This window comes from Crinia signifera, chromosome 3 (assembly GCF_055691185.1).
Source record: "Crinia signifera chromosome 3, ASM5569118v1, whole genome shotgun sequence".
NCBI classification, from domain to species: Eukaryota; Metazoa; Chordata; class Amphibia; order Anura; family Myobatrachidae; genus Crinia; species Crinia signifera.
Window position 1 is genome coordinate 325,856,702 of NC_139219.1, and position 27,685 is coordinate 325,884,386.

Consider the following 27,685-nt stretch of genomic DNA (forward strand, 5'->3'; position numbering starts at 1 on the left):
CAGACAGGCGGGTGACACAAACGCCCCAGATCCATTCTCTCTGCGGTTTGGGGAGTTGTCGCGTAAACAAGCGCCGGCTGCCATGCCTCACTCAGCCAGTGTTTGTGTTGGACACTTGTGGTGGTAACACAATGGCTGTGCCCATGAATGCCGACCTGTCAGCACCTCTTCCCCAGTAGAAGCATCCTACGGAGGAAGAAAACACAATTCCAACAATGCTCCTGGGGCAATAACCCAGAGACAATGGAGGCGATGATGACCCAGGACAAGCAGACATAGTGAGCGCAACACAGGAAATTACTAGAACACATTTACTACAATTCCATGATACAGAGAATGGGGTACGGTCATTAGCTTGACCCTACTAAAGTCGGCATGCATTGGTTCGAAGCATGGGGAGCGCATCGAGCCATGCAAGGGCACGCGGTACACCGAGATGGTGTTCATGTCGACTATGTCCTCCGTCCCATTGTTGACCTAATGCTTGTGCCGACCTGATCCTGTCGACCTTAGTCATGTCCACCTATTTCAGGTGTCGACCTAAGGCCTGTCATCTTTCAGTGTTCGACCCCAGTGCATGTCAACCTGCAAAGTGCAAGGGGAAAATATGAAGTCTGCTGTTGGGGGGAAGAAGTGTAAATAAAATCCTGCAGTCCGATTGCATAAGTATTCACACCCCCTGAACTAACTTTGTGTATATACCTTTTGTGTTTATTGCAGAAGTGACTATTTTTGATTAAGTCTCTATTCGCTTTGCGCTAAAGCTTCTAAAACAGTCAATTGGGCGGTGTTTGCACAGATCACCCAATCAGCTTCTGTCTAGCGGCGGCGCTGCAGCGGTGCGTGGGACCGCTTAGCACATATAAACATACATGTGATCATGTGTGTGATGTATCATGTGCTGGATGGCTCCCCCGGCGTTTGCATACAGCAGACATGTCCAAACTATGGCCCTCAAGCTGTTGTGAAACTACAAGTCCCATCATGCCTTGCCACAGTTTTGCTATAGGGAATGCAATGACAAGGCATGCTAAGATGTGTAGTTTTATAACAGCTGGGGGGGCCACAGTTTGGATTCTGATTCTAGTTCAGCGTATATGGACGCAGAAAGTTTGCGCCTCAGTCCTGCACATTTGGCTGCGTGTCTGTACACCAGGGAAGCACTGAGTGGCGGCAATGACCTAAAATCGTAGGAGTGCAATCAGTAAAAGACACAGGTCGGCACACTGCTGCGTCGACTAGGCCCGAGTGTGCTCGGTGGAGGTGTCACACGGAAACTGCTTGTACACAGAATTCCATTGCATTTCTCAGCGTGGCGGATCCTTTGTCCTATGTACACAACACACCCTCTGGGTATCCATTTACCATTGTGACAGGATGAAAGAGATGAATGATGGAGCTGTCTCTTGTCAGTTTTACAGACCGTCCTGATTAAAGGGAGTTCACGCTGGAACCAGAGGCGATGCCGCTGTGATTTCAGGTTACGGCAGACTGACCTGCACATCTCCATTTCTCCTGTCATAGAGGAGACTGACTTACAATGATGTCAGCTCTCAATCAAAGACAATGCATGACCATCGATATGTAAAAACATCCTTTGGTTCGGTGGCGTGACGTGGACAGAACAGATATTGCAAGAATTGATAAATAGGCTCCCGGTCACCATTTGTGCTAAAAGTAGTGTTCTGCGGGATACACTGGCAAAGCGTGTCGCATGTATCTCAAATGCGCCCAAGTCAGTACACGCATGTGCACAGCAACATGCCATTGTAGAACACACACAGGTTGAAGTCTGGTGCATGTGTGATTCCTGTATTTGGCTGCGATGTCAGACTAGCTATGGATGTGGGCGGGAATCTTCCCTCACCTGCGCTGAGTACAATGGAGACGCCGTTCTCCTATGACACCCAGCCACCTGTGATCCAGGGGAAGGAGATGGAAATGATTTACTCTCAGAGTAATGACAGTCTGCGGTCTCATTACTGGAAGCAGAGGGTATCACTGGCAAACCCTCTTACCGAATTACCTCAGAAACAATACAGGATTATTCATCTCACTCTCCAGCAGCAGCAGCGCCAACAGCAATACCGCACGCTAATGCCAGCCTGGTCATGTCTCCCGGCCTTCCTCACCACCTCCACCAGCAACTGCAGAGGGATTATCACCCACACAACGGTTATTCGGGCAAGTCCAAACTATGGCCCCTCCAGCTGTTGTGAAACTACAAATCCCATCATGCCTTGCCACAGTTTTGTTATTAGGGAATGCTAAAACTATGGCAAGGCATGCTGGGATGTGTAGTCTCATATCAGCTGGAGGGCCACAGTTTGGACATGCCTGGGTTATGTAGTCAGGAATGGATGTTATTATGAGGAACATAGCTACACTTTTTTCATGTGTTGACGATGTGGACCTATTGATCATGGCAGCCATTATAAATACGCCACTGGGCTTTACCATGGATAGATAAAGACAGATTCCACTGAAAGCAAAAATAAATATCCTGACAGACCAGTAGAGGGCAGTATCAGGGCAGTAATGTACGGGGGTAAAAGAGAAAGGAGCAATTGTAGGATCAGATTGAAGAAAAAGGTAAAGGCTCAAGCTGCCCACACACGTACCAATTACCTGGTACTTTTTGTGCTAAAATAGCATCGTTGTGCATATGTTGTGCATGGGATGCGATGCTATTTTAGCACAAAAAGTACCGGGTAATTGGTACGTGTATGGGCAGCTTCAGTCTATTGCACTCTTGTGTCATCTGAGGCTCCCCGGAATGCTGGGACCTGTAGTTCTTCAGCTGCAGAGCCGAAAGTTGCCAAACAGGGCTACTGTATGTTGTACACCTGGTGCCAAAGTACTTAGCATGCCTTTATCCCTTCATGGTGATAAGGTTACGCAGCTTGCCAGCTCAGGACGGGTACATTGTTATAGCTGGCATCTAATCGCTGGAGGCGAGCAGGGTGGCACACCTGCCCTGTGTTCCCCACATCTCCACCCGAGCGAGGAGATCACTAAGTGCGGAACATCTGCAGGTGATCTCAGCTAATAGCTCAGTAAATAAGATTATTATGTATGAAAGCCAATCCCCTGTGTGACATGTCAGGTTAGCGTGTTGTATACTCACACGTTAGGAATGTGTCTCTATCCCCGCTAACAATGAGAGGCTTATATATCTCCTGCAAGTGCTGAGGGCCTGCTCCAGCAGGGTGCCAGACGGGTGCTGCGGGATCTGCCCACTGCAGTGCCACAGGGCAGGGCCGCCATATAGACAAGGCATCATAAGAAGACCACAATCCAGTATGGACGTTCTAGAATTGTTGGGGTCTTGTCCAGGGGAGGAAGTCACATGATCAGCACCCCAATAGCGACATTTATTATGATATTGTTAAATGTCGACCGGCAACATGTCCATCCTCAGAATGTACAGGGGAAATGCTGACATTAGCTATTCGTCTTTTGTATATTGTTGTATACTCCATACATAGTTGGGAACAAAGTAAGAAAGAGACAGTAACTGGGCACATGGGTAACACCATGCTGTGCTGAAGGGGTGCGGATGTAACTGTTCACATGGATCACACCATGCTGTGCTGCAGGGGTGCGGATGTAACTGTGCACATGGGTAACACCATGCTGTGCTGCAGGGGTGCGGATGTAACTGTGCACATGGGTAACACCATGCTGTGCTGCAGGGGTGCGGATGTAACTGTGCACATGGGTAACACCATGCTGTGCTGCAGGGGTGCGGATGTAACATGTGCACCTGGGTCACACCATGCTGTGCTGCAGGGGTGCGGATGTAACATGTGCACCTGGGTCACACCATACTGCACTGCAGGAGGCCGGATATAACATGTGCACCTGGGTCACACCATGCTGCGCTGCAGGGGTGCGGATGTAACTTTGCACATGGGTAACACCATGCTGCGCTGCAGGTGGCAGATATAACATGTGCACCTGGTTCACACCTGGGCAGGGGAGTAACTAGATATCAATAGGCCCCATAGCAAAAGTTTGTAAGGGCCCCCCATTTACCAACTGATGGTGATAACTGTATTTAAAACATATTACTTAGAAAGTAAAGATGGGCCCTTTCAGCTCTGGGCCCCATAGCAGCTGCACCCCTTGCACCTATGGTAGTTACGCCCCTGCACCTGGGTAACACCATAGCTGCCTACCCTCCTGCATTCTGCAGGAGACTCCCTGACATAGCAGCAATCTCCCTCTCTCCCTCATTAGTCTAGAAATCTCCCTCATGTCACCTAGCCCACATTACACTGTTACATCATAGTTACCTCCCCTCCTGCATTCTGCAGGAGACTCCCTGACATAGCAGCAATCTCCCCCTCTCCCTCATCAGTCTAGCAATCTCCCCCATGTCACCTAGCCCACATTACACTGTTACATCATAGTTACCTCCCCTCCCGCATTCTGCAGGAGACTCCCTGACATAGCAGCAATCTCCCTCTCTCCCTCATTAGTCTAGAAATCTCCCTCATGTCACCTAGCCCACATTACACTGTTACATCATAGTTACCTCCCCTCCCGCATTCTGCAGGAGACTCCCTGACATAGCAGCAATCTCCCTCTCTCCTTCATTAGTGTAGCAATCTCCCTCATGTCACCTAGCCCACATTACACTGTTACATCATAGTTACCTCCCCTCCCGCATTCTGAAGGAGACTCCCTGACATAGTAGCAATCTCCCTCTCTCCCTCATTAGTCTAGCAATCTCCCTCATGTCACCTAGCCCACATTACACTGTTACATCATAGTTACCTCCCCTCCTGCATTCTGCAGGAGACTCCCTGACATAGCGGCAATCTCCCTCTCTCCCTCATTAGTCTAGTAATCTCCCTCATGTCACCTAGCCCACATTACACTGTTACATCATAGTTACCTCCCCTCCCGCATTCTGCAGGAGACTCCCTGACATAGCAGCAATCTCCCTCTCTCCTTCATTAGTGTAGCAATCTCCCTCATGTCACCTAGCCCACATTACACTGTTACATCATAGTTACCTCCCCTCCCGCATTCTGAAGGAGACTCCCTGACATAGCAGCAATCTCCCTCTCTCCCTCATTAGTCTAGTAATCTCCCTCATGTCACCTAGCCCACATTACACTGTTACATCATAGTTACCTCCCCTCCCGCATTCTGCAGGAGACTCCCTGACATAGCAGCAATCTCCCTCTCTCCTTCATTAGTGTAGCAATCTCCCTCATGTCACCTAGCCCACATTACACTGTTACATCATAGTTACCTCCCCTCCCCTCCCTGACATAGCAGCAATCTCCCTCTCTCCCTCATTAGTTTAGCAATCTCCCTCATTTCCCCTAGCCCACATTACACTGTTACATTTGTGGGAGAAAAGGAATGAGAGATAGATACATATACAATGAATCATCAGCAACATTTCCCAGCACTTTACCAGGTATATTATCTCTTACTAACTGCTTTGTGGCTCATCTACATTTGTATATAAGTCATGTTAAAAGATTCCTCTCAGATGTAGCAGTACACACCCACGCTTCTAGGTGCCACGTTCACAATCTTTTTGCACAATCTCTCCATATATGGAGCATGACACGCCCCCTCAATGGGGCGCTGTGCAAAATTCTGCTACCAACTATATTCTTCCTGAAATTAGTTTTCAAAAGTAGGGTAACACCAATGCTGCACTGCAGGGGGGGGCAGATATTCTGTAACTTGTGCACCTTGGTAACAGCATGCTGCACTGCAGGGGGGGGGTATAACATGTGCACCTGGGTAACAGCATGCTGCACAGCAGGGGGGGGGGGATATAACATGTGCACTTGGGTAACAGCATGCTGCACTGCAGGGGGGGGGGGGGTATAACATGTGCACCTGGGTAACAGCATGCTGCACAGCAGGGGGGGGGGGGATATAACATGTGCACTTGGGTAACACCATGCTGCACAGCAGGGGGGGGGGGGATATAACATGTGCACTTGGGTAACAGCATGCTGCACTGCAGGGGGGGGGGGGGCGGGGATATACTGTAACATGTGCACCTCGGTAACACCATGCTGCACTGCAGGGGGGGGGGGGGGAATATAACGTGCAGCTGGGTAACACCATGCTACACTGCAGTGGGGCAGATGTAACTGTGCACCTGGATAACACCAATGCTGCACTGCATGGGATTAGATATAACATGTACAGAGGTAGTTAAGCTGGGTACACACCTGGCCGACCTATCCAACGACTTGTAAGTGCATATACACCAGGGGTGGCCAAACCGGTCCTCAAGATCTACCAACGGTCCATGTTTTCCAAATCACCTAGCTGGTGCACAGGTGTAGTCATTACTAACTGTCACATTTTACAAATTACCTAGCTGGTGCACAGGTGCAGTCATTTCTAACTGTCACATTCCCCAGACCACCTAGCCGGTGCACAGCTGTAGTCATTTCTAACTGTCACATGTCCCAGATCACCTAGCTGGTGCACAGCTGTAGTCATTACTAACTGTCACATGTCCCAGATCACCTAGCTGGTGCACAGGTGTAGTCATTACGGTACTTGTATACTATCACGGCTCCCATCGCATGCCATCGCATGCCATATTAGTGGCATGCGATGGCATGCGATGCTTCCGAGTTTTTTATGCATTTGTTGTATGGCATGCGATTTTGATCACAAATGCATCCAAATGCATTTAAATTATTAGCAAACATGTTAAATGCACCTCAAATGTCTTTTTTCACACTGAACCACCCCCACTATCAACGCCAACCCGAAGCGTGGCGAGCGGCGGCGGTACGCGTCCTACAACCTTTTCATAAGCCCACTATCCACGTCGGCGTGGAGTTGAGAATAGAAAGTGTGGCAAGCGCAGCGAGCCACCGAGCCCGAAGCATGGCGAGCGCAGCGAGCCCCGCGAGGGGACGCGGATACCTTCACAGGTATCCGTGTCCCCTCGCGGGATTCACAGCTATCCGTGTCCCCTCGCGGGGCTCGCTGCGCTCGCCACGCTTCAGGCTCGGTGGCTCGCTGCGCTCGCCACACTTTCTATTCTCGACTCCATGCCGACGTGGATAGTGGGGGTATGAAAAGGTCGTAGGACGCGTACCGCCGCCCCTCGCGGGCTCGCTGTGCTCGCCACGCTTCGGGTTGGCGTTCATAGTGGGGGTGGTACAGTAACAAATGCCCTTTGGGGTGCATTTAACATGATTTTAACACATGTCAATGATTTCTGTGAAAAGTGGCATCGCATCGCATGCGATGGCATGTGATGGCATGCGATACGATGCGATTTTTTCCTATACGATACCCATCGTGGGAGCCGTGATACTACACAAGTACCGTCATTACTAACTGTCACATTCCCCAGATCACCTAGCTGTTGCACAGGAGCAGTCCTTACTAACTGTCACATTTTACAAATCACTTAGCTGGTGCACAGGTGGAGTCATTACTAACTGTCACATTTTCAAACCTGCTGCATTCATTCCTACTATAGATCCACAGGTTGCCTGACACACATGAACTGTTGGTAGATCTTGAGGACAAGTTTGGCCACCCCTGATATACACATACCAATCATCTGTCCAATGTGTTGTGTCTGACATCACACGTGGGCGGGCCCAGTTGAGATGTCATTGGGCCCGATTTAGACCTGGTCGCTGGGCTGCCCGTGTTCGAAGCCCAGTGAGCAGGTAGTCACCCCCGCCCACCTTACGAGGTGTTTGCAGGGCTGTGAACGTATGTGTATAGGCAGGGCTATTTTTCAGCAGGCTCCAGCAGGAACTGAGGCCCTTATTCTAGTTCACTCTTTCTGACAAAATATTTCTTAGATGGACAAAACCATGTGCACTGCAGGTGAGGCAGGTGTTACTTGTGCAGAGATAATTAGATTTGGTTGGGGTTTTACACCTGCCTCACCTGCAGTGCACATGGTTTTGTCCATCTAAGAAATATTTTGTCAGGAAGAGTGAACTAGAATAAGGGCCACAGTTCCTGCTGGAGCCTGCTGAAAAATAGCCCTGTGTATAGGTACACATCCTGTCATAGGCGGCCGCTCAGAGAGAAATCATTCCATATTCATGTTTCCTCCTCTCGCAGGCACCACGTAGCCCAGGACTCACTCGGCGGCTGTGATATATACTGTATTGTGTACCATGCCGGTGCCTGAGAGGAGACAGGACTCACTCGGCGGCTGTGATATATACTGTATTGTGTACCATGCCGGTGCCCGAGAGGAGACAGGACTCACTCGGCGGCTGTGATATATACTGTATTGTGTACCATGCCGGTGGCCTAGAGGAGACAGGACTCACTCGGCGTCTGTGATATATACTGTATTGTGTACCATGCCGGTGCCTGAGAGGAGACAGGACTCACTCGGCGGCTGTGATATATACTGTATTGTGTACCATACCGGTGCCCGAGAGGAGACAGGACTCACTCGGTGGCTGTGATATATACTGTATTGTGTACCATGTCGGTGCCCGAGAGGAGACAGGACTCACTCGGTGGCTGTGATATATACTGTATTGTGTACCATGCCGGTGCTCGAGAGGAGACAGGACTCACTCGGCGGCAGTGATATATACTGTATTGTGTACCATGCCGGTGGCCTAGAGGAGACAGGACTCACTCGGTGGCTGTGATATATACTGTATTGTGTACCATGCCGGTGCCCGAGAGGAGACAGGACTCACTCGGTGGCTGTGATATATACTGTATTGTGTACCATGCCGGTGCCCGAGAGGAGACAGGACTCACTCGGCGTCTGTGATATATACTGTATTGTGTACCATGCCGGTGCCTGAGAGGAGACAGGACTCACTCGGCGGCTGTGATATATACTGTATTGTGTACCATACCGGTGCCCGAGAGGAGACAGGACTCACTCGGTGGCTGTGATATATACTGTATTGTGTACCATGCCGGTGCCCGAGAGGAGACAGGACTCACTCGGCGGCTGTGATATATACTGTATTGTGTACCATGCCGGTGCCCGAGAGGAGACAGGACTCACTCGGCGGCTGTGATATATACTGTATTGTGTACCATGCCGGTGCCTGAGAGGAGACAGGACTCACTCTGCGGCTGTGATATATACTGTATTGTGTACCATGCCGGTGCCTAGAGGAGACAGGACTCACTCGGCGGCTGTGATATATACTGTATTGTGTACCATGCCGGTGCCTAGAGGAGACAGGACTCACTCGGCGGCTGTGATATATACTGTATTGTGTACCATGCCGGTGCCTGAGAGGAGACAGGACTCACTCGGAGGCTGTGATATATACTGTATTGTGTACCATACCGGTGCCCGAGAGTAGACAGGACTCACTCGGTGGCTGTGATATATACTGTATTGTGTACCATGCCGGTGCCTAGAGGAGACAGGACTCACTCGGCGGCTGTGATATATACTGTATTGCGTACCATGCCGGTGCCTAGAGGAGACAGGACTTACTCGGCAGCTGTGATATATACTGTATTGTGTACCATGCCGGTGCCTAGAGGAGACAGCACTCACTCGGCGGCTGTGATATATACTGTATTGTGTACCATGCCGGTGCCCGAGAGGAGACAGGACTCACTCGGTGGCTGTGATATATACTGTATTGTGTACCATGCCGGTGCCCGAGAGGAGACAGGACTCACTCGGCGGCTGTGATATATACTGTATTGTGTACCATGCCGGTGCCCGAGAGGAGACAGGACTCACTCGGCGGCTGTGATATATACTGTATTGTGTACCATGCCGGTGCCTGAGAGGAGACAGGACTCACTCTGCGGCTGTGATATATACTGTATTGTGTACCATGCCGGTGCCTAGAGGAGACAGGACTCACTCGGCGGCTGTGATATATACTGTATTGTGTACCATGCCGGTGCCTAGAGGAGACAGGACTCACTCGGCGGCTGTGATATATACTGTATTGTGTACCATGCCGGTGCCTGAGAGGAGACAGGACTCACTCGGCAGCTGTGATATATACTGTATTGTGTACCATGCCGGTGCCTGAGAGGAGACAGGACTCACTCGGCAGCTGTGATATATACTGTATTGTGTACCATACCGGTGCCCGAGAGTAGACAGGACTCACTCGGTGGCTGTGATATATACTGTATTGTGTACCATGCCGGTGCCCGAGAGTAGACAGGACTCACTCGGCGGCTGTGATATATACTGTATTGTGTACCATGCCGGTGCCCGAGAGTAGACAGGACTCACTCGGTGGCTGTGATATATACTGTATTGTGTACCATGCCGGTGCCCGAGAGGAGACAGGACTCACTCTGCGGCTGTGATATATACTGTATTGTGTACCATGCCGGTGCCCGAGAGGAGACAGGACTCACTCGGCGGCTGTGATATATACTGTATTGTGTACCATGCCGGTGCCCGAGAGGAGACAGGACTCACTCGGCGGCTGTGATATATACTGTATTGTGTACCATGCCAGTGCCAGGACTCCCTGAACAGCCAGAATCTCATGGAGAGATGTGCCCCCTATGCTCTTATTATATACAGTATGGTGTGAGCCACTGCCACCTGCTGGCATCAAAGGGTACTACAGCAACTCCATTTATATTTACATTACTTTCACATAAATAATTATACCTGTCTTCCTAATGCCTGTGACCTACTGACTGCCTGTGTAGACATTGTAGGGCACTTATACGACACCCACTTCTTGTCCAGGCTGAAGTGCTGCTCCTTACATACTGCCTCACAGCATACTTGCCTACTTTTGAAAACTAGATTCAGGGAGATTATAGTTGGTAATAGAATTTTGCAAAGCGCCCCATTGAGGGGGCATGTCATGCTCCTCCAAAAGGGCGTGTCTACTTCCATATATGTAGAGATTGTGAAAAAAGATTGTGAACGTGGCACCTAGAAGCGTGGCTGCTACATCTGAGAGGAATCTTTTACAAATGTAGATGAGCCCCAAAGCAGTTAGTGAGAGTTACTATAAGTGCTGGGAAATGGTGCTGATGATTCAATGTAAATGTATCTATCTCTCATTCCTTTTTCCCCAAAAAATTTAACAGTGTAATGCCGGCTAGGTGACATGAGGGAGATTGCTAGACTAATGAGGGAGAGATGGAGATTGCTATTATTTCAGGGAGTCTCCTGCAGAATGCAGGAGTGTAGGCAGCTATGCCTCACAGCCCTGTGCTCCTTACATACAGCCTCACAGCCCTGTGCTCCTTACATACTGCCTCACAGCCCTGGGCTCCTTACATACTGCCTCACAGCCCTGTGCTCCTTACATACTGCCTCACAGCCCTGTGCTCCTTACATACTGCCTCACAGCCCTGTGCTCCTTACATACAGCCTCACAGCCCTGTGCTCCTTACATACTGCCTCACAGCCCTGTGCTCCTTACATACTGCCTCACAGCCCTGTGCTCCTTACATACTGCCTCACAGCCCTGTGCTCCTTACATACTGCCTCACAGCCCTGTGCTCCTTACATACAGCCTCACAGCCCTGTGCTCCTTACATACTGCCTCACAGCCCTGTGCTCCTTACATACTGCCTCACAGCCCTGTGCTCCTTACATACAGCCTCACAGCTCTGTGCTCCTTACATACAGCCTCACAGCCCTGTGCTCCTTACATACAGCCTCACAGCCCTGTGCCCCTTACATACTGCCTTACAGCCCTGTGCTCCTTACATACAGCCTCACAGCCCTGTGCTCCTTACATACTGCCTCACAGCCCTGTGCCCCTTACATACTGCCTAACAGCCCTGTGCTCCTTACATACTGCCTCACAGCCCTGTGCTCCTTACATACTGCCTAACAGCCCTGTGCCCCTTACATACTGCCTCACAGCCCTGTGCTCCTTACATACAGCCTCACAGCCCTGTGCCCCTTACATACTGCCTCACAGCCCTGTGCTCCTTACATACAGCCTCACAGCCCTGTGCCCCTTACATACTGCCTAACAGCCCTGTGCTCCTTACATACTGCCTCACAGCCCTGTGCCCCTTACATACTTCCTAACAGCCCTGTGCCCCTTACATACTGCCTCACAGCCCTGTGCTCCTTACATACTGCCTCACAGCCCTGTGCTCCTTACATACTGCCTCACAGCCCTTTGCTCCTTACATACTGCCTCACAGCTCTGTGCTCCTTACATACTGCCTCACAACCCTGTGCTCCTTACATACTGCCTCACAGCCCTGTGCTCCTTACATACTGCCTCACAGCCCTTTGCTCCTTACATACTTCCTCACAGCCCTGTGCTCCTTACATACTGCCTCACAGCCCTGTGCTCCTTACATACAGCCTTACATCCCTGTTCTCCTTACATACTGCCTCACAGCCCTGTGCTCCTTACATACTGCCTCACAGCCCTGTGCTCCTTACATACTGTCTCACAGCCCTGTGCTCCTTACATACTGACTCACAACCCTGTGCTCCTTACATACTGCCTCACAGCCCTGTGCTCCTTACATACTGCCTCACAACCCTGTGCTTCTTACATACTGCCTCACAGCCATTTGCTCCTTACATACTGCCTCACAACTCTGTGCTCCTTACATACTGCCTCACAACCCTATGCTCCTTACATACTGCCTCACAGCCCTATGCTCCTTACATACTGCCTCACAGCCCTTTGCTCCTTACATACTGCCTCACAGCCCTGTGCTCCTTACATACTGCCTCACACCCCTGTGCTCCTTACGTACTGCCTCACAGCCCTGTGCTCCTTACATACTGCCTTACAGACCTGTGCTCCTTATGTACTGCCTAACAGCCCTGTGCTCCTTACGTACTGCCTCACAGCCCTGTGCTCCTTACATACTGCCTCACAGCCCTTTGCTCCTTACATACTGCCTCACAACCCTGTGCTCCTTACATACTGCCTCACAACCCTGTGCTCCTTACATACTGCCTCACAGCCCTATGCTCCTTACATACTGCATCACAGCCCTGTGCTCCTTACGTACTGCCTCACAGCCCTGTGCTCTTACATACTGCCTCACAACCCTGTGCTCCTTACGTACTGCCTCACAGCTCTGTGCTCCTTATATACTGCCTCACAGCCCTGTGCTCCTTACATACTGCCTCACAGCCCTGTGCTCCTTACGTACTGCCTTACAGCCCTGTGCTCCTTACATACTTCCTCACAGCCCTGTGCCCCTTATGTACTGCATCACAGCCCTGTGCTCCTTACGTACTGCCTCACAACCCTGCGCTCCTTACATACGGCCTCACAGCCCTGTGGTCAAGGGTTCAAATCCCACTATGGCTCTGACTGTGTGGAGTTTGTATATTCTCTCTATGCTTGCATGGCTTTCCTCCCACAACCCCAAAATATACTGGCAGGTTAATTTGCTCCTGACAAAATGTCATCTAGCCTGTAAGCGCGTGTGTGTGTGTGTGTATACATGTGTTTAGGACAGACTTGTGGGAACCAGGGAGAACCCTGGCGCTGTGATAGTGCACCCACTGCGGTGTCCGTCCCTCATAGTTGGCGGTGGCCCTCCCTCATGTGACCAGATGATGTCATGCATTGTGCAATACGGCACTCACCAAACAGACACCAGAGTTAATATGTGTATGATGGTTTCATATATCATCTGCAGCATTCTCTGTGCTGTACATATAATCCCTGGTGAATAGACCGGTTCTGTACCTATTATTCCTGGAGCCCCGTGTGCAGGTGGCTGCTTACACCAGCTGGGGGGCCACATGCTCAGGGGTCAACAATGACGCAAAAAAACAATAAAAAAAACCTCATGGAAACTTTTTGCCGTGTTGACATTTTGCTTACGTCGATATTTTGTCAATGCCGACCTTGTACAAATTGACCTTTTGTCAGAGTTGACCTATTCATTACCGATCTAGAATTGATTATTTAATTCAGGTGACGATTTCGGGCATGCAGAAGTGACTGTATGACAGGAGCCGGCCACCCACCTCGTGCGTGGCTGGAGGCTCGCGGTGAGACACATTGACATGCAAATTAGGCCTAAATCCCATTTGCTGACACATGTATTTTCTTGCAGGAAAGTGTAATGTAGTGACACAGTTAGCTGTGAGGCAGTGATGTCTGCTCATACCAATACACAGAAAGCCGGTCTGATTCTCCTGAGATACGGGTGGATAATGCCGCGTTCTTTTATTTCCCTTTTTACACCAATCCTGGATGCGACCCAGAAATTATACACTGTATAAACACAATTCAGCTGCAGGAACCAGGCAGTTGGTAAATTACGTTGTGTCGCCACCTGCTGCTCAGGAACTGTAATTACCGGAATAATCTATTCTAGACCCATCTCTACACCCATAATAGTGGAGGCTGGATTCAGTGCATTATTTCTGTCTATCCAGTAAAAATACAGCCGTACAATATGTTGGATGCAAGTGCCTGGAATAGAGCCGAACATCAGAAGAGGGAGAATGAGGCCACCACATTGGTTCCTCTAGTCAGACTCTACAGAGACGATGACGATGAAGACCCAATCCCGGACACCCCAGAAAGACAAAAGCAGGAGAGTGAGGCCACCACATTGATCCTGTTATCAGACTCTACAGAGGCTATGACGATAAAGACCCCACCCCCGGACACCCCAGAAGGACAGAAGCGGGAGAATGAGGCCACCACATTGATCCTGTTATCAGACTCTACAGAGGCGATGACAATGAAGACACCATCCCGGACACCCCAGAAGGACAGAAGCAGGAGAATGACGCCACCACATTGATCCTGTTATCAGACTCTACAGAGGCGATGACGATGAAAACCCCATCCCGGACACCCCATAAGGACAGAAGTGGGAGAATGAGGTTACCACATTGGATCCTGTATTCAGGTTCTACAGAGGCGCTGACGATGAATGAAGACCCCATCCCGGACACTCCAGAAGGACAGAAGTGGGAGAATGACGCCACCACATCGGATCCTGTAGTCAGAATCTACTGAGGCAATGACGATGAAGACCCCATCCCGGACACCCCAGAAGAGCAGAAGCGGGAGAATGAGGCCACCACATCGGATCCTGTAGTCAGACTCTACAGAGGCAATGACGATGAAGACTCCATCCCAGACACCCCAGAATGACAGAAGTGGGAGAATAAGGCCACCACATCGGATCCTGTAGTCAAGTTCTACAGAGGCTAGTACTATGACTTCTTTCTCCTGAATACCCCAGAAGAAATTCAGAAGTGGAGAATGATGACATCACGCGCGCCTAGGGTGCCTGCTCTCACCAGTGTTATTTGCCATGGCCACTGAGCCGATAGCCTGCTTCATGGATTATGGGCTGGACTCCCATTCTCCAAACCCCCCCCCCCCAAGGGGCTGTCACTATGTGCTCCCCTACCCAACTATCCCTGCACTATGTACTCCCCTACCCCAACCCCCCTGGCACTATGTGCTTCCCTACCCCAACCTCCCCCCCCCTGGCGCTATGTGCTCCCCTATTCAAACTCCCCCCCCAGCACTGTGTGCTCCCCAACCCCCTGACACTATGTGCTCCCCTATTCAACCCCCCCCCCCCCCGGCACTGTGTGCTCACCTACCACAACCTCTCGGCACTAAGTGCTCTCCTAACCCAACCTTCCGGAAATATGTGCTCACCTACCCCAACCTTCCAGCTTTATGTGCTCATCTACCCCTACCCCCCTGCACTATGTGTTCCCCAACCCCCCGGCACTATGTGCTCACCCACGCCAACCCCTAGCCACTATGTGCTCCCCTACCCCAACCCCCCGGCACTATGTTCCCCCCTACCCCAACACCCCCCCCCCGCACTATGTGCTCCCCTCCCCCAACCCTCTGGCACTATGTGCTCCCCTACCCCAACCCCCCCCCCCCCCCACCCGGCACTATGTGCTCCCCTACCCCAACCCTCCGGCACTATGTGCTTATCTACCCCAACCCCCCTGCACTATGTGCTCCCCAAACCCTGGCACTATGTGCTCACCTACCCTAACCCCCCCGGCACTATGTGCTCACCTACCCCAACCATTCGGCATTATGTGCTCATCTACCCCTACCCCCCTGCACTATGTGCTCCCCAACCCCCCGGCACTATGTGCTCACCCACCCCAACCCTTAGCCATTATGTGCTCCCCTACCCCAACCCCCCGGCACTATGTGCTCATCTACCCCATCCCCCCGGCATTATGTGCTCACCTACCCCAACCCTCCGGCATTATGTGCTTATCTACCCCAACACCCCGGCACTATGTGCTCATCTACCCCAACACCCCGGCACTATGTGCTCATCTACCCCAACACCCCGGCACTATGTGCTCATCTACCCCAACACCCCGGCACTATGTGCTCATCTACCCCAACACCCCGGCACTATGTGCTCATCTACCCCAACACCCCGGCACTATGTGCTCATCTACCCCAAACCCCCGGCACTATGTGCTCACCTACCCCAACCCCCCGGCACTATGTGCTCATCTACCCCAACCCTCCGGCACTATGTGCTCATCTACCCCAACACCCCGGCACTATGTGCTCATCTACCCCAACACCCCGGCACTATGTGCTCATCTACCCCAACACCCCGGCACTATGTTCTCATCTACCCCAACACCCCGGCACTATGTGCTCATCTACCCCAACCCCCCGGCACTATGTGCTCATCTACCCCAACACCCCGGCACTATGTGCTCATCTACCCCAACACCCCGGCACTATGTGCTCATCTACCCCAACACCCCGGCACTATGTGCTCATCTACCCCAACACCCCGGCACTATGTGCTCATCTACCCCAACCCCCCGGCACTATGTGCTCACCTACCCCAACCATTCGGCATTATGTGCTCATCTACCCCTACCCCCCTGCACTATGTGCTCCCCAACCCCCCGGCACTATGTGCTCACCCACCCCAACCCTTAGCCATTATGTGCTCCCCTACCCCAACCCCCCGGCACTATGTGCTCATCTACCCCAAACCCCCGGCACTATGTGCTCACCTACCCCAACCCTCCGGCATTATGTGCTTATCTACCCCAACACCCCGGCACTATGTGCTCATCTACCCCAACACCCCGGCACTATGTGCTCATCTACCCCAACACCCCGGCACTATGTGCTCATCTACCCCAACACCCCGGCACTATGTGCTCATCTACCCCAACACCCCGGCACTATGTGCTCATCTACCCCAACACCCCGGCACTATGTGCTCATCTACTCCAACACCCCGGCACTATGTGCTCATCTACCCCAAACCCCCGGCACTATGTGCTCACCTACCCCAACCCCCCGGCACTATGTGCTCATCTACCCCAACCCTCCGGCACTATGTGCTCATCTACCCCAACACCCCGGCACTATGTGCTCATCTACCCCAACACCCCGGCACTATGTGCTCATCTACCCCAACCCCCCTGCACAGTGATTGCATACAGTATATGCCCTATAGTGCATATTGTACCCAACAATCAGCACCAGGGAATCACTTTTCCAGGATGGGTGCATCCCCTAGGACACACTCAGACCTTACTTGTCACCTCTCTCTCCCCTTGTCACCTCTCTTCCGTCACCTCTCTCCCCGTTATCTCTCCCTCCCCTTGTCACCTCCCTCTCCCCCATCACCTCTCCCCTTGTCACCTCTCTCCCCCATCAGATCTCTCTCCATATCACCTCTCTCCCTGTCCCCTCTCACCCCCCCTGTCTCACCTCACGCCCTCACCCCCCTCACCCCATCTCTCTAAACAGTCTCCCCCTCTTTTTCACCCCCACTACACCCCACCCTGTCTCTTTCCTTTTTCGCTCCCTCCCTGTAGACTTTTCTCTTTTTTTCTCTCCCTTTCACTCCCCCATCCCATCTCAGTCAGCCCTCTCCCCTGGTGTCTTTTCTCCTCTTTCCCTCTCCCCTGCTCTCTTCCCCCTGCCCCCTTTCTCTATCCTCCCTTCTGTCTCACCTCTGTCTTTGTCGCTCTCTCTGCCCCTAGTCTCTTTTTCTCCTGTATCTCTTTCTCACCACCTCTTTCCACACACTCCCCCAGTCTCTCCCCCCCTCTCTCTCCCCCTGGCATTGTCTCTCTCACTCTCTCCCTGACACCCTCTCATTCGCACCTGTCTTTCTCTCATTCCCCCCTTTCCTATGAAGCTATCTCTCTCTCTCCCTGACCACCTCTCTCTTCTCCTCTTTCTCGCTACTCTCTTTCTTGCTCCTCTCTCTTTTTTGCTCTCTGCCCCCCAACACCCTCTTTGTCTCTGATGCTGTGTACACAAGGTGCATTTTACCCTTTCATTTTGACTATAGTCAAAAATCGAATCGGTATCGCATATACATCGTATGGAGATAGAACATGTTTTTCAGCTTTTGATCCTGATGCGATGCCGATGCGCGCTGCCATTCAGCTGAAATCGAAAAACCAAATAGACAGTGCTGCAATGACTATATAGTGCAGATTGAGGCCCTTATTCAGATCTGATCGCAGTACATTTTCGTTGTGAAAATGGGCAAAATAATGTGCACTGCAGGTGGGGCAGATGTAACACGTGCAGAGAGAGTTACATTTGGGTGGGGTGTGTTGAAACTGAAATCTAAATTGCAGTGTAAAAATAATGCAGCCAGTATTTACCCTGCACAGAAACAAAATAATTCACCCAAATCTAACTCTCATTATACATGTTACATCTGCCCCACCTGCAGTGCACATTTTTTTCCCCATTTTGAGAACAAGTTTGTACTGCGATCAGATCTGAATGAGGGCCTCAGAATGTATATAGTATGAATTGAATGTGAATAACGCATGAGTTAGTAAAAAATGCATATTGCATCGAATCTTAATTACATAACATGACTTCACTCGCTCTTTCTTCTGCCCCCCCAAGAGGTATTGTAGTGACAGGAGTGTGTGTGTGTGTGTGTGGGGGGGGGTTTAGCTCAAAAGCATAATATGTGATGGAACACAGAGACAGAGGAATAGTACCCCAACTTTATAAAGTGAGGGGTTCCTCGGACCCACACATTCTTTTGCTGCATACACAAACCCCTCCACCACTGTGTGTTCACCTACCCCCATTCCCTCTGCCCCCGGTACACTTTATAGCTACATTGCAGTGTCAGGAAGATGTCCCAGTGTTCTGATGGAGAATAATGTCATCGCACTATTACCGGAGATGTGAGCAGAGCCCGTGGTGGTAATAATTCATTATCATCGTGTTACAGTTTTTGTGAATGTGTTTCGGTTCTGATTAGTTTTATGGTTCAGTTTAAAATCAGTAAAAAAAACAAAAAAAAACTAATTTATAATCATTTTTAAAAACAGCTAAAATAATGTAATTTTTTCCATCCAAAAACATAAATTTGGATTTAAAATCCAAATTCCGAACCACAGCATGATCCGTACCGGTACTCCGTTCCGATCGGATCTCCTCTGGAGATCCAGACGTGTTTAAGTTCATATCCACAATATTCAGTTGGATTCGGATCACCGGGGAACACCAGCTACATAATTATTATTAATCGCCAGTAAATTTATTTAATGATGGCAGGCCTGGCTGCCGACCCAGCTAGATGACACGGTAGGCGGAGCTTGCAGTCTTTCCATGGCTAATGAACAGGACTTGATACACAATAGCAATAGGCGGAGGTGAGTAATGACACAGAGGCGTCGGCATAACCTGGTATTAATGCATGTATTGATGACGTAGACATATAAAATCAGTGCCATTAAACAGCCCTCCCTTAATGCAGTCAGATAGGGAGAATGGTCGGTTCATGTGCGCTGCCGTAGTACAAACCCAGCGGCGCGTTCCCCATCACAGCAAGCTGCTTTATTATACGGTCATGAAGAGAACGTGGAAGGCTGGGTTCATGGGTACAACTCGTTTGGACTTGCGGATGAGATGGCCGACCCCTCCCGTTACATCGTCCCGGTTCCCGCCCTAAGCTTCTTGAGAAAAGGTGGCTTTGCCGGTCATCTCTGGACATTCACAAACAAATGAAGCAAAAAAGTCTCTGTCGCGGAACATTGTGCTGGGCAGCTCAAGCACCCGTTGGGGGGTCCACAGTCCAAATCATGGTGGAGGTCGGGACGTTCTACCTCGACGCTTCTTCCTTAAGTTCTTTGTTTTTCCTCACTTCTTCAGCGTGTTTGTCCTGGAGAGGGGACAGACAGTGTCAGGTGTCATAGCGGGTACACCACATGATGCCCTGTATCCAGCCTATGGCCAATCCCAACGACCCCTCGCTAACATGCTAGGGGATGTGTCTGAGAACAGACTCACTCACATGCGGCCGGAGGGTATAGAAATCCTTCGATGGTCATCAAAACATCGAATGATTTCTCTCCCCATCGCAAATAAAAGTCAGTGAAAACTCATGTGACATCAGCTGCCCGTCCCAAGCAGGCATTGACCTGTCAGCGTTCCCAGGGGAACGACCCCCTCCGATCAAACTTCAATTAGGCCCTGAGGGGCAGATTTATTAAGCTTGATGAAGTGATAAACTGTCTACTTTTTATCGCCGGCCAATAAGCTCCTTCCTGTAAAGTTACAGGCTTGGTTTGAAAAATGATAGGTAGGAACTGATTGGCCGGTGATAAAAACCAGAAACTTTATCACTTCACCGAGCTTAATAAATCTACCCCTCAATGTCTTCTTGTCAGCAGGAATCTCACATTATATACTGTGGCATACACTTCCTTTCCACAAGAGGGCAGCACATCACCATACCAACCATGGGCCAATGTACTCGGGTGTGAGAATCGGAAAGTGAGAGATTTCGGGAGAGGTTTCCCATTTAATTAAAGTGGCATTCATTTACACTGCAAAACCAAGTTGATTTTGCCATGTAAAGGATTGCCACTTTAAAAAAAAAGAGAAAACTCTCCCAAAATCATTCACTTTACGATTCTCACACCCAGGGCCAGATTTAGGGGTCAGCATTTTTGGTGCACCCCCCCCCCCCATTAGGCATGTGGCGTGATGACATCACATACTCAGCAGCTCGGCTCAGCTGTCCCCGCCCCTGCACACCTATTCTATACACAGTAGCCAATAGGCTGTGTGTATAGTATATCCAATGGATGGCAGTGGCTCAGCTCAACATGAGCCAGTGAGCCTCCGGGACGTGGGACCGTGATTCATGTGACTCTTTTATTATGTGCATGGCTGAGCGGGCAGCGGTTAATGTGACGAGCACCACCGCCGCTGCCCGCTCAGCCATGCACAGACTGACAGCTGCCGCTCCCGTAATAAATGCCGCCCCTAGGCCCGTGCCTCATGGGTCTAGTGAAAGATCTGACCCTGCTCACACCCTATGGAGTAATCTGTAGGTGGGCACCAACATGAATGTTCCTCAGGTCACTCAGTAGAATATATGCACAGTTGGGCTCGTTGATGAGAAGAAGAACGTGGAGTTACCACTTTAACTAACCTTTAACTAACCTTCTCCTGGAGACGCTCCAACATGGCGGCTAGGTGCGCTTCCCTGTTCTCCTTGTTGACCTCCATTTTCTGTATTAGTTTCTCCTTGGCCATTTTGCTGAAGTTGTTGTTCTCCTCAATGGCTTTCTGGATGACTTCACGTTCGTGCTCCCTCTTCTCTGCCAGGTGTTTGAGAAGCTCGGCTTCCTGGTACTGCATTATTAAAGAGATTCTATGTCAGTCATATTGATCAGTAGGTTCCCCACAGGGACAACCAGAGATACATCCTATACTCATCAGCGTGACCCGTCACATTTCTTTACTTGTAGAGACTATGCTTGTGTTGTTTGAGTAATGCCATGCATCCATCTAGTCTATACAGGTAACTCCTCCAGGGCTGGAGTTATTTCACCCCTTTGTAACTACAGTACATCTCATTTACTAGTTCCACCTTTGATAGGTAGGGGGAGGGGGGGTAACTGATGTTGAATTCTCATGAAGTGATGTCACTTAAGGGAAATCACAGGCAGTTGGGAATCTTGCACTTGCTCATAGTTTCCTACAGATGTTGGGAACTCGTTTAACATAATTCCACTTTTGTCTAACTTTTTTTAAGTTTGGGGGGAGACCTTCCCTCTCTGATGTGGTGTATATGGATGAAAATAGGTGACTTTAGCAAAGACATACACAGAAGGTAACTATTACACCTGGAGAGAATTTGGTTCCCCCTTGCTTAGGACACCATTAATCCTCGGCCTTCACAGCACAAAGAGAACAGATTATTGGACACAAAAATATCAAAAATGATTTGCCTAAACTCAGGTAATACAAGAGAAACAAGGACTTAATCCCTCCTGCTGGAAGCACATATTGTTCTAAATAAATGATACAAATAGTGAAGGCATCGCTTGGGTTCGGTCAAAATCGGTCAAAATTTAGAAGAAGAATTGTCATAAATATTGTTTTGGCCAATGTAGACCTCAGGTAGACCTCAAATGAGGCAGGGTCACAATGTGTATCCGTTATAAGGCTGACTATGTGCATCTAGCCTAGTTCCTGGTGGAACATGAAGACTACCTCCAACCAGTGTAGGTCACCAGTAGACTGTAACCATCCAAACCTGATCCAAATCTATGTGCCTCGGCTTATTTACCTTGCGCCTCTCTTCAGCCGCTTCAAGTCTTTTCTGGATTTCCTCGAGGGAGGGGTCTCGCCGCTGGGGAAGGGTGGCATTAAGTTCTGGTACTCCATCAAATGAAGGTGGCTTTAGAATGACCTCAAAGGCATGGCCAGAGGCTCGCTTGTTTAGTTCTATGACCTCCATGTCTGAGATCACACACCACGTCAGGTCCACAGTGTCTGCTGCCAAGGGAGAGAAGAACTATTAGATTATTCTGCCCGAGAGGAATATGTAAATAAGTTCTCCACTTTGGACCTCTCCATCTCCTCTCTTCCCCTTCCTTTCTTCCTTCCTACCCTTACACGATAGGACATATACGTTTAATGCAAGTTTACAGCAATAAATAGACAATAACAGTATATCATACACTTACCATCATATTTGTAGGTCTGTTTTTTTGAAGGGTCAGAGAGAAAACAGGAACAGAATAGAGACACTAGGGGGAGCTCCTTCATCTTTTCTTTGTAGGCTGTGGGGAAGAAATAAATATTGTTACTCTCCTTATCAAACCTCACTTGCCCTTGTACATCCATATGTCCATCCGTCCGGTGGTGTAACTACTGTAAGGCAGCCCCAGCTGCCGCTTTGGGGAGCAAGCCACAGTGGGGTCTTTGTGGGCGCCAGCACCCGCTGGACCCACTGACATGCTGCTGCCTGCCACTGCCCACTGGCTGAGCACCGGAGGCGAGTCAGCCGCAGCGCAGGTGCGGCCACGGTAGAGACAACAAATCCCCCCCACTGATTCAATTGACTGCACACAGAGCCGGCTATTGGCTACTGTGTACAGGATGGGCAGGCTGATGGGCGTGCTGGGGCGGCCTGGGATGCGTCGGAGCCAGTTGGGAGTCCAACACTGAAGAGCGGCCCAGCAGCTCTCACAGCGCAAAAACGAAGGGTTGTGGCCGCTAGCATAGGATCCGTCCCCTGACCGTGAGGCCACACCCCCTATTTTTGGCCAAACACAAGTGCCCCTCCTGCACTACCACCAATGTTGGGAGGTATACGCATAATGAAAACATAGTCCCCAGAATTCCAGCTTCATCTGACATATCCTCCTATCTGGTCAGCGCTGGGAATACTGACATATATACATGGTATACTGTACATTATCATTTCAGCACAGAACAATGTGTTCACTGCAGATATTGGGGGGGGGGGGGTGTCTGAATTCACCAGGTAGATGATGGTAGGTGTAGGTTACAGAATGAGAGGGTCTCACCTGCCAAAGTCATGATGCTAGGGTCCTTTTTGGTTTCGAGGAGGTTCACAGTAAGAGGTAACCGACCTGTGAGAAGAAGGAGACATTATTTACAGACAGCTCAGCAGACCAGCGACTATATATATGCGTTTACTAATGTACAGCTAGTCTATGTAGTACCCAATAGCGGCTCATGTTATTTCCGGCACAGAGATGTACCAAAGCTTGATAAAGAAACATAAGGGTTCTGATTCAGTCCTGTATATCCTCTGCATAGTGAGCAGGTAAACGCTGACACCCCTGCTGTGGATTTCCCCTATACCCATACGGGCTAGTCCCACCCTGACACCAGGCATGTGGGAAGTCGGTCAGTGATTGGGGAATCTCCCGGACACACTGCAGCAGAGGTTACCACAGGGAGCATATTTGCAGCATTTCCTGAATGTTGCTCAGCAATGTGTTCCGCAACCTGTATACGATCTCACCAGCTGCTGTATACCACAGATACGGTAACTGATGGAGCCAGCACGGAACAGTCTGCACACTGTCTGTTCTCTGCAGCCAGCAACAGCCCCATCTCCCAGACCCATTGTGTCTCGATGCTGCATTTTGCATTAACTAGGACTTTATCGCGGGCACAGCGCCAGCAAGGAATATATTATCCATGCATAAACAAATACCAAGCAGAAACTGCACTGTGTCACATGCAGCCTAGAAGCCGGTGTTCCGGCACAGCGGTACATAATAGATGCACATACATGTGGCACATACAGATGCCCACAGTCATCATTCTACTAAACACCGCTCACTAAACAAAGAGATTTCTGGACGTCTGCACTAGGTGGCCATTCTCAGGCTGTGATTACCTCAGTGCAGCGATATGACACCTTCAGCGCTGAGCTGCTATTTGTATGACGCAATTGATGAAACTCAATACTATGAAGCGGAAGACACTGATTGATGACATTGTTTTGGTTTTGGGGAAGGAGTTTTGCATACGGCCCTCTTAAAATGCACCTATCAGGAACCGCTCACTGTGGAGGCGGCCATTTTGTGGGCTGAACCAATATCTTTGGGGATGCAGCCAATCAGCGGACGAGGAAAAGCGATGTCACTGATAGAGCGACACAAAGGAACGGGGGCACATTAATGCACTTCTGTAACGCATTTCGCCACTTCTGTAACGCAGTCTGATTGGTTGCTAGGAAACACCATCGCTTGTCTGTTTTCAAAGGCTTAGTAAATCTTCCGCCATTGAAACGAATTGATCGCTAAGATCTGACAGAAAGTGACATGTGTTGAGGTGCACGGGTCCAGTACCTCACGTCACCTGCAAGTATGGCCAAGGACAATGGCAGCTGGGAAATATATACAGAATATAGATAGGGATGTCTGACCCGCTCTGCAGTAATTATTACTAATAAGGATTCCATCTCCTTACACACGGAGACATCTATATTACAGCCAATATTTAGTCATTAGCATGCAGGTGCCCACCTACCACCGAGGAGGCCATTTTGGGGGATGAGCCAAATTTCCTGTCACCGGAAACATAGTGCTGTAGCAGATATCCACAACATCATTTGCATATACAGTATTATCATAATGTCAGCAATATGGCGGCCTACACAGAGTGCAAGTGACAGGTACACCTGAACGAGGCGCCGTCGGCCTGACCACACACCGGGCACGGTATGCCTGGCGTGTTTACCAGCTATATAAATCAGAGTACACAGGAACTCAGCGCTGCCATGTACCCACACACAGCATGTACATGTGGTGAATAACCTGGCAAGCCGAGTACACAGAGACGTTCCAGGTCTTGTCTCCCGGGGGGAAGCACAAATACAGCGCACTCCTTACTTCCTCCTCACAGAGTTGTAACTAAGCCTTGGAGAGCGATAAAGTAGAAATAGAGAGACAAAGTACCAACCAATCAGCTCCTAACTGTCATTTTACAGGCTGATTTTGACATTTGACTGTTCGGAGCCGTTCCGTTGGTACTTTACCATCCATCTATATAATATATTGCAACGTGGAACTGACATCCTTGCTGTATAAGTGACAGTGGACCTGCTGTATAACTGACAATGTGCTTGCTGTATAACTGACAGTGTACTTGCTGTATAACTGACAGTGGACCTGCTGTGTATGTGACAGTGGAACCAGGGAACACCTCAGTATAAGGACACTACTGTGTATACAGGCTTGGTCTCCCCAGCTGACAATGACATCATTCCTTACACTGAATTATCAGAGGCAGAGGAACCTCTCCAGAGAGGAGACAGATGTTCGATAACCATGCTGTGCACCGAAGCACACTGTACAGCACTACGGAGTATGCTGGCGCTACACACACATAATAAATGTTACTAATTCTAATAATAACAATTCCCCTGTGACAGTAAATGACAACGACACAACGAACCGGTAACAGTATACCCGCCCGCTCACAAGTGGCTTAATGTATGTGCTCAGAATTTAACCCCTTCATCTGTCCCTAATACAGCAGGACTTTCTCCCTGGTGATCTCTGGCCGTCCCTACCCTCACCTGCGCCGTCCCCACCTCCATACCTGCCGCCCCCATATATTAACCCCTGCCCTGGTCAGCCTAGGCAATAAATAAATGGGGGGTCCTCACATTACACCCACCCTATGACTCAGAAACGCTCTGAACAGAGAGGACAGCCGGCAGCACCTATATTGGGGGTGCCCGTACACCCACATAGCCGGGCACACAGGGCAGTGCACTGTGCTGTACAGGGCATGGGGGTAACACTGTAACGCAGGTAACATCACCAGGTGCTCACAATACACACTGCAATAGCATGCACAGTTATATTTTGACTATGTGTAATATATTATGTATATATATATATGTAATATAAGTATCTATATAGGGTTGCAGCAGCGCTGCCCTGTGCCCATAGGGTAAGATATTGTGGACTCACCTTTGTCTGGTAGGATACTGGGCTCCTCTAGGCTCAACTCCCTGAATTAAATCTCTCAGAGACAAACCCAGCATCAGCACCGGCTCTCACCATGACATCACCTCTAAGCGTTCCCATTGGTTGGCTCACTAAGCCCACGGATTGGCCAGCATCTTCTGGGGAAGCTCAGTCTTCCTGAGTAACACGCTGCATATAGGAAAAGGATGATGTCACTTAAGAAAGCGTCTCTCTCTCTCTCTCTCCATCAGAGCAGCCCTGGGAGAGAACCTCGGGGCTGCATTAGGCGTGCGCGGTGCATCTATAACACCATAGGAGATGGCAGCGGCATGGGCAAAATACATGGCTGTTATACACACATGTGTGTGTGTAATATATATATATATATATATATATATATGCCTGCGTAATGCCTGTGCCGTAGGAGTACCGTGCGCATGGTTGTCCGATAATTGCCCGCGCTGCAAATTTGCAGCAGAGCGTTCCAGACTGAATAGGGCCCATTGTATTTATACCACCTGGTGTATAACAGGCGTCTCATCACTCCGGACCTTGTTTTGGTCCTCGCGCTCCTCTGAGCATTCGTACAGGGGAGTGATGCTGAGCGACTGCGCATATACATTGACGCTCATGTGCAGCCGCTTGGTGCGAGCGGGCGCGGCAAACTGCTTGTTCGCCATCCCATTTGCACCTAGCAGTGCGGGCGGAGGGCATGGGGCGGCGTGGAAGGGACGCGTCCGTGGGAACACCCGGCGTTTCATAGGCGTTCCCATGCTAATGTGTCCGGGGGGGGGGGGGGGGGGCAGTTGACGTCAGCTGATTTGCGCTTTTTTCGCCCATTTCCCGTACAGGGAGCCCGCAGACCGAAGGCACCATAGAGGTGTCTTAGGTCTATGAGCGCTTGCAAAATCATTCGATGTTTGGCGTCCATGCGGGCGGCGTTTCAATGACTCACAAAGCAGCGAAATTTGCAGATTTGCGAGTCAACCAGAATAAGGCCCTCAG

At 50.1% G+C, this 27,685-nt stretch overlaps 1 protein-coding gene across 2 annotated transcripts; it reads right to left on the reverse strand.

Moving 5' to 3' along the window:
* Positions 1 to 19,603: 19,603 nt before the first annotated feature.
* On the reverse strand, positions 19,604 to 26,793 carry STMN4 (stathmin 4). 2 transcript variants are annotated; one of them, XM_083178840.1, is made up of 6 exons: positions 26,684 to 26,793; positions 23,753 to 23,818; positions 22,907 to 23,002; positions 22,507 to 22,715; positions 21,364 to 21,566; positions 19,604 to 20,085 (listed from the first exon to the last, which is right to left on the reverse strand). In XM_083178840.1, the coding sequence occupies exons 2-5, from the start codon at positions 23,763 to 23,765 to the stop codon at positions 21,366 to 21,368; spliced, it is 519 nt and encodes a 172-aa protein (XP_083034966.1). In that variant the 5' UTR covers positions 23,766 to 23,818; positions 26,684 to 26,793; the 3' UTR covers positions 19,604 to 20,085; positions 21,364 to 21,365. The 2 variants fall into 2 exon arrangements, with proteins under 2 accessions (XP_083034966.1, XP_083034965.1); XM_083178839.1 differs by having other exon boundaries at positions 21,375 to 21,566; positions 26,684 to 26,788.
* Positions 26,794 to 27,685: the final 892 nt, after the last annotated feature.